The sequence below is a fragment of the Triticum aestivum genome, chromosome 3D (assembly GCF_018294505.1).
Source record: "Triticum aestivum cultivar Chinese Spring chromosome 3D, IWGSC CS RefSeq v2.1, whole genome shotgun sequence".
NCBI classification, from domain to species: Eukaryota; Viridiplantae; Streptophyta; class Magnoliopsida; order Poales; family Poaceae; genus Triticum; species Triticum aestivum.
The window spans coordinates 26,062,369-26,070,212 of NC_057802.1; the positions used below are offsets into that span (position 1 = coordinate 26,062,369).

General features: G+C 43.6%; 2 protein-coding genes across 2 annotated transcripts; one reads left to right on the top strand and one right to left on the bottom strand.

Annotated features, from left to right (window-relative positions):
* The first annotated feature begins 2,406 nt into the window (after positions 1-2,406).
* On the top strand, positions 2,407-4,642 carry LOC123077043 (putative F-box protein At4g22660). Its single transcript, XM_044499244.1, has one exon. The coding sequence runs from the start codon at positions 2,960-2,962 to the stop codon at positions 4,373-4,375; it is 1,416 nt and encodes a 471-aa protein (XP_044355179.1). The 5' UTR covers positions 2,407-2,959; the 3' UTR covers positions 4,376-4,642.
* A 278-nt stretch (positions 4,643-4,920) lies between these two features.
* On the bottom strand, positions 4,921-6,901 carry LOC123077044 (uncharacterized). The gene is made up of 3 exons (XM_044499246.1): positions 6,108-6,901; positions 5,160-5,312; positions 4,921-5,064 (listed from the first exon to the last, which is right to left on the bottom strand). The coding sequence occupies exons 1-3, from the start codon at positions 6,684-6,686 to the stop codon at positions 4,921-4,923; spliced, it is 876 nt and encodes a 291-aa protein (XP_044355181.1). The 5' UTR covers positions 6,687-6,901.
* Between the last annotated feature and the right edge of the window lie 943 nt (positions 6,902-7,844).

Sequence of the window (7,844 nt, forward strand, 5' to 3'; positions counted from 1 at the left end):
ATGGTCAATGTTTTTTCTACGCACATTTAACATTTTTAAATATTTGATTAATTTTTTTCAAATACAAGATTAATATTGTTTAATACAAGGTTAACATTTTTTCCATACACATTTAACATGTTTCTAATTATTGATTAACTGTTTCCAAACACAAGAATTTTTCTAATTCATGATCAACATTTATTCTAAACACATTTAACATTTTTCAAATGCTTGATTAACATTTTCATATACTTGTTTAATATATTTTCAAATGCTTGATTAATTTTTATATACATGATAAAAAAATTTCATACAAATTGTATTTTTTGTATGCATGAGAAATTCTTTGTCAACATTTTTTTCTTGGTTTACATTTTTTGCCTTTCTTTGTTTCTTTCTTCGTTTTTATCGGTTTTGTTTGTTTCTCTCTTTGTTTTCTCTGCTTTCATTCCTTTGCAAAATTTTCTTTGGTTTTTCATTTTCTTTGGTTTCCTTTGTTTTTATTGGGTTTCTTATTACTATTTTGTCTATTTTCATCGGTTTTATTTTTTGTTCAACACATGTTAACTTTTTCAGCAGACATCCAATATTTTTGTATGCATAAGAAACAATTTCTATATACACGTTTATCATATTTTAAATACTTGATTAACATTTTTGAAAAGTTATCTTTTTTTACTTTTTTCATACATATTGTACTTTTTCTATATATCTAATACATTTTCCAAAAATTTCTTCACGTTGTCCCGTCCCATTTTTTCTTTTGTTTCTGTTTTCTTCGGTTTTCTTGGGTTTTCCTTTCGTCCTTCATTTTCCTTTGGTTTTCTTTGTTTCTTCCTCAATTTTCGTCGATTTTGTTTTCCTTTATTTTTATTTTCTTCCTTCTCGGTTTCATTATTTTGTTTGCTTTTCTTTCTTTCTCCATTTCTTTGTTTTTTCCATGGTTTTTCATCAGTTTTATTTGTTTCACTCTCGATTTTTTCTGTTTCCATTCTTTTGCATTGTTTTCTTAGGTTTTTCATTTTCTTTTGCTTTTTTCCTTTGTTTTTCGCATTGGGTGTTATTGGGTTTCTAGTTTCTTCTTTTCCCCTTTTTTGTCGATTTTCAAAGGTTTTATTTTTTGTTTAACACATGTTAACTTTTTTTAGTACAGATTCAACATGTTTTGTATGCATCGGATTCATTTTTAATACCCATTTAATGTTTTTTAAATACATAATTAACATTTTTTTGATGATAATAATTTGATGATGTAAGATACATCATGTATTGGAGATGCTCTTAGCCGATTCTCAATTATGTTTGCGCAGAAATTACACATGGGATGACCCAATTGCCCCTGCAGCATATTAGAGCATCTCTAGCAGACAGCGTACATCGCTGACCCGCAAAACTCATTTACAGTTCGCGGAAAAACCGTTTGGCGGGCCGGCGCGGGCGCAGACCGAGCAGACAACGCATAGCGGAACTGTAAAATGGAATATTCCGTTTTACAGTTCTATTCCGTTTTACAGTTCCGCCATGCGGTGTCTGCTCTGCCGGTGCCCGCGCCGGCCTGCATATCAGGCCATATATTCAGAATTACTAACTTAATATAAGAAAAAAAATGTCAATATTACAATACAACAATCATCCAAATTACAATAATTATTGAAATCACCGAAGCAAACTAAATAATTCAATACAAAACTTGTCACCCAAGTAATCTTGCATCAACATCTCATTCCCGAGATGACGATTTCGAGGAATGCAAAGACGGCCGATGGTCGATCCTCGCTGTCTCTTTCGGTTCTCATCTTCGTGCTCCTTCATGATGAGGGCCATCACCAACGTCTGCTGCCGATAGTTCACAAGCAGCGTCTCAACATCCGAGTCGTCGGAATCGGACGAATCCTCGAGCAAAAACTTCTCGCACGAGCTCAATTCCATCTAAATTCACAAATACGAATGCCGCATTAACCAACTATGCATACCGCATCCCAAAGCACAAGCACAAGTACTCACCGGTGGCTCGGGGCGGCGAGGCGACTAGGGCGGCTCGGATCGGCGGATCCGGGGAGCCGGTAAAGTGGCTAGGTGGAACAGGGGAGGGCCGCCCCCGCGGCGCGATTCCGCCTGCAGATTTGGCCGGAATCGCCGACGGCTGACGGGCGGAACTAATGGCGGGCGGCGGCGGAAGGGGGTGAGGGAAAGGGCGCGGGCTGAAATGTCCCTCCCGCCAACCGCTTTCCTGGGATACGGGGCACCGTCGGGTCGAGAGGGAAATCTGCGTTTTCACGAATTGGAGATGTGATTTTACCGCGTCCTTCAAAATCTTTTACGGGTCCGACGTGTTTAAGACAGTATTTTACATGTGGACCCGTATTTTTGCGCTTATTTTGCGGGTCGGGGGGTCCGCTGGAGATACCAACCGAACCCCAACGACGGAGATCCCCTGTTCGTGCAGTTCATCCAGAGTGAGGGAGAAGAGCCACCCCGGCGACACCAACCGCCGCTCCCCCGCCCCGCGGTCAGCTAATCCAGCGGCGCCGCTCCCCCGCCCCGCGGTCAGCTAATCCAGCGGCGGTGCCGTGACTCCGGTGGCCACGGGCGGACGGGGCGCATGCGCGTTCACTCCGGCGATCTCGGTCCCCAAGGTGCCGGCTACCATTCTCTTCCTCGACCCGAGTCAGACCCAGCATCTCGGCGCAGAACCGTCCGCTCTTCGGCAGCCGGTTAGTGCTCTCGCTGGGAATCAGAGTTCGTCGAAGCAAAGCAGAGCGGGGGGACTCGGAATTCCTTCACCAATCAACAGAGAGATTCCTGTTCCAGTCTGGATTCGGATTTGCTTCACCTACTCGGATTGGGGGTGAGGCCTCGGCCGGCGATCTATAAGTATTGGCTGTTCTCTGATCAAGACTGCGACTTTCCAACAGAGGCTCTGCTTTAACTGGCTTGTCTTCCAACAGAGAGGCTCTGCTCTGCTCTTCTCTAAGCCATGGAGACCTGTAGCATAGCCAGGATAATCAGATTGCAAGACCTAGCTATGTACCGGCACAAGTTGTGCTCTCTACTCTTCAGACTTTTGCCTCAACTGCAAGGTTTCCCTCCAGGGCCTCCACTCAAGAAACTCTGCAAAGATGAACATGTTCATGTGGCACTGACAGAGACCAAGATGGTGGGCACATTACCGGAGCTGCCGCAGGACATCTTGATGGTTATCTTTGCCGCTCTCGAGATCCCTGACCTCGTGCGTGCTGGCTCCGTCTGCTCATCCTGGCACTCCGCATACGCCCGTCTATGTAACCTTGGGCAGTACAAGCAGAGCCAGACACCTTGCCTGGTCTACGCCTCTGAATCTGATCCTGACAATGTTTTGTGCCTCTACAGCCTCGCCGAGAAGAGGTCCTACAAGTTAACTCTGCCGCAGCCACCTATCCGCAGCAGGTATCTGATTGGGTCCTCGCATGGCTGGCTTGTTACCGTCGACGAGAGGTCTGAGATGTACCTTCTGAATCCAATCACCTGTGAACAGATTGCTCTCCCTTCAGTGACCACCATTGAGCATGTGAAGTCCATATTTGATGAGTACGGTGATGTCTGCAAGTATGAGATATCATGGCACACTGGAACGCGAAGCAGTCGTAAACCGCCATCCATCTTCGCTCTTGCCGAGCTGAGGGGTAGACTCCAGTGGAAGGCATTTGTATTTCCTGATACATCCACAGGAAGCTACATTGTGGTGCTCATCCACAATCCACAAGCTCAGCTCTCATTTGCAAAGGCAGGGGATGATAAGTGGACCTGGCTTCCGCCTCATTATCTTTACGAGGACTGCATTTACAAGGATGACATATTGTATGCAGTGAATATAAAAGGAGAATTACACGCATTCGATCTTAGTGGCCCTGTGATCACTATGAAGACGATTATAACGATTCCTGAGCATTATGATTGTGATAGTAGGTACATCGTTCAAGCTCCATGGGGCAGTCTGCTACTTGTGTTCAGAATAGTTCATGACCATGATTTAGAACCTCAGCCTGGTGCATCTGAGTACTGGAACACTTCGGAAATTAAAATATGTGAGCTTGATGCTCTATGGACTAAAATTAAGGTGATCAATTGCCTGCGTGACCATGTGTTATTTCTTGGTCATAATCGATCACAATGCCTCAGTGTTAATGAATTTCCTGCTCTCAAGGAAAATCATTCCTATTTTACCGACGATAATTTTCTATGGACAGTGGGACATACGAATAATCATCGTGATATGGGAATTCTGAACTTGGATGATAACAACATGGAGGAAATTTTGTCTCCTCAGCTTTGCTCCAACTGTCCGGCTCCAATGTGGATTACTCCTGATCTTAGAAAGATGAACCTGATGGGCTCAATGAGCCAACAACCGTGAAGTGAACTGCTACATTCACAATTAACACAAAGTGCAAGACACTACTTGAGAGAAGTCCTGTTTGTGCTGCAAAAATGGCCTGCCGAGGGAGTGCTCAACATCAACATCCTTTTCTGCTCAGTCTTTTGATGACTCTATTGGTGTTTTCAGAAAATCATGGACAAGATGGAATCATCACGTAGTTACAGCAATCTGACAGTGTTTATGTTTCAAATAGTTTGTAATAGTTTCCTCGAATGCTGTACACATGTTCTTCATAGTTTATTGCAAAATTTAATAAATACATGTTACTTTGTTGTTGTTACAAGAATCTAAGAGTGTAATTTCGTACAGAGGTGAAAATGAAATATAAGAGCTCTCTGTTGTATCTGCACACAAGAAAATATTGTTCCCGCATAATATTTTCCACTGTTCATGAATGAACCACAAGGATCTGGTTGTAGTTTGAGAACCATAAGCGTATAAACCCATACGATTTACAAGTTTATACAGCAATTCATATCTTTTATGCTACCAACATTTTGTTTCCTAGTACCAGCAGGTCTCTATGGTAGCCACCAATCAGCAGGCAGGTCGTGGCAAAAATGAGTGTGCCAGCGCAGGTCGAGGCCCGGAGGAATCTTAGCAGCACAGCCAAACCTGCCGCAGCGAACAGCTACTGAACTATGCCTGTTGCAATGCTTGATCATCTATACAAAAGGAAACTAAAGTTAGTTCAATGCGAACAGCTACTGAACTATGTTGCAGTGTGTTGGAGTAAATCTATGCTAGTTTGATTTCTAACCTCCGAGGTGCGAACAATGCCGTTTGGGTGAAGCTCCTCCTCGAAAATACAAAGGTGACACACTGTTGTCGTCGGCGGACAGGATCCAGCTATTCTGCAGTACCTCTTATATCTCTCCTCAATCGCAGCTGGGACAGCCACTCCATCGATAATCTAAGCATAGGTATGACACAAGATTAAAAAACTGATGCAACTTGTGTTCAACTGAACCAAATCTGGCTATCATTTGCGCAGATATGGGATGGAATGATAAAACAATGCAGATCATTTTATTTCAGATATGATGCATTATAAGATGTGAAGCAATGGAACAAAATGAATGCAAGGTTGATTATCAAAACTCAAACTGAGTGAAATTACAAACAAGATATGTGACAGAGTACAAGCAAACTAAGACACAATCCTCTGGTAACTTACTATGTTTTCCTATCACTGAATTTTAACTGAATGCAAAGTTTTTGCTGCCCTTCATCAGAAGAGAGCTGCTGCAATTCCAGCAAAGTTTCTTTGCATAATGCTATGAATTTTAACGAGTCGCCAAAGAAAAGTGAGGCTAGAAACAATTCCAGAAATCTTTTTATTTCAGATATAGCATGCATTCCAGAAATGTACGCACCCGTTCAGGTATATATAATGGTTCTGGCCACCTAACCTAGTAACATAAACAGCAAAACAATTCCTGGTCATCACAACCGAGGCAGTTCTTTCTGCACTTCATCAGAAAGATAAACAGCAAATAATTCATTCTGAATTTTGTTAACTGATTAACATGAACTATCACTGATTAAATTATCACTGAATTTTATGTTCGATTTCAATTTTCAGAAGTCAAAGGCAAAGTTGTAGAGAAGGAGATAATTCTCTAAAATCTGAACAATTTGGGTACTGCAGAATACCAACAAAGGCCATGGCTAAAGAGATTTTGGGGAACGAGAGGAATATTCATACCACTGGCACATCCTTCTTCGTCTGACGATCATCCTTGTTTGTCTGCCGATCATCCTTCTTCGTCTGCCGATCATCCTTCTTCGTCTTCGTGAACAAAACTGCCGTATGACGCCGTACAGCGGGGAGGACAGGCTTCTTGTTCTTCTTCTTCAGATGAAAGGCCTCGTGCACGGACGCCCACGCGCCCTGAAAGGCCTCGAGGATCCTCGCCACAACCGGCCCCAGAAACCGGAGTCGGAGGGCCTCCAGCAAGCTCCTGAGCCAGGACGCGTCGGCCTGAGGCGGCACGTGAGCGGGGGCGGGGACGATCGCAAGCCGGCGAGGAGACACCTCGGCCTGAGGCGGCTGGGCTGGCGCGCCTGCGAGATGCAGCGCCGTCGCCTGAGATGGCGCGACGTCTCCATGGAGCCGCCGCGTCGTGTCGGCCTCGGGCTGGGTCGGCGGTGGTGGCGCGCCCGGGAGCTGCAGCGCGGCCACCCCGGACCCAGTCGGCGCGCCAGGAAGCTCCAGAGCGGACACCTTCACATCGTACTTGGACGCCTTCTCCTTTCGGAGCTTCTTCCCGGCGCCCTGCTCCATTGGAGGGCTGTCCCCAAGAAGCCTTTCTTGGTTTCTTGGTCGTCTTTTGTCTTCGCCCGCACGGCGAGGTGGAGCGGAAGGAGAAAGCACGGAGAGAGGGGCGGTGAGGCGGTGGTGGTGGACGGCGGCGAGACTGTTGCTTGGGTGGTTGCCTGGTGCGAGCTTGGGGAGGAGAAAGCCGACGGGGAGGAGCTCGCGGGATTCAGAGCACTCTGTTTTGGGGGGAAGGAAGGAGACGGAGGGGAGGGGCGGCCTCTGTTTAAGTCTCGCGTCGGGGGAGCCCTAGATGGGCCGGCCCGGCCGCGCGGGAGGCCACGGCCTGCTTTGTTTTGCTTTTTCTTTTCTGTTTTCTGTTATCATTTTTTGCTTTATTTTTGTAATTTTCTTTATACTTTAAAAATATTCTACATATATACATGAACACTATTCAAAAACACATATGAATGTTTTTAAAAAGCATTTGATTTTTTGAATAAGTATTAAAAATATTGAAAAAGTATTTAAAAATGATGAACAAGTATTTAAAAATGTTGAAAAGTATTAAAAATGTTGAACAAGTATTTTAAAAATTTTAAATAAGTCTTAAAAATGTTGAAAAACTATTTTAGAAATGTTGAAAATGCTAAATAAGTATTAAAGTTGTTGAACAAGTATTTGAGTTTTTATTGGGGGAAGGCCAGCCCGTTGCAAATTCTCATTTTGTGTAAATTATTTTTCCTAATTTGTTTTATTTCTTTACCAACACCTGAAATTTGTGTGGGTGGATCTACATGGTTGTGTGAAAGAAATTCTTTAAAATATGTTACACTACAGATTTATTCCTAATAAAAATGGCCGTGCTTATCAACTAAAATAGTTACATAACTTTAAAAAAATTGGTACATAAAAATGCTTTGCAAAAATTTTGTGACTCCAAAAATGTAATTTATTTTGTGACTTCATTTTATTTTTTTATCATACTTCTTTTCTTTAACAACCGGCAAGAGCAATGTCTATTCGTATAGAAGGGAAGAGGTGTAAAACCAAATATGACCATGGGGGCACACATTTTGAAGGGGCCGTGGTGAACGCTATAGTACAGTCACAAACATCAACCAATGCCTGCCGTGGGCAAAGGTCCGGCAAACACCCTCCTCTCTCTCTCTCTCCCCTCCCTCC

Bases quoted from the DNA above. Each gene is read 5' to 3' on its own strand.
- LOC123077043 (XM_044499244.1), top strand. From the start codon at position 2,960: ATGGAGACCTGTAGCATAGCCAGGATAATCAGATTGCAAGACCTAGCT.
- LOC123077044 (XM_044499246.1), bottom strand. From the start codon at position 6,686: ATGGAGCAGGGCGCCGGGAAGAAGCTCCGAAAGGAGAAGGCGTCCAAG. The intron at 5,313-6,107 runs GTATGAATATTC...ACCTATGCTTAG, and splicing joins CGAAGAAGGATGTGCCAGTG to ATTATCGATGGAGTGGCTGT. The intron at 5,065-5,159 runs GTTAGAAATCAA...CCTTTTGTATAG, and splicing joins GCATTGTTCGCACCTCGGAG to ATGATCAAGCATTGCAACAG.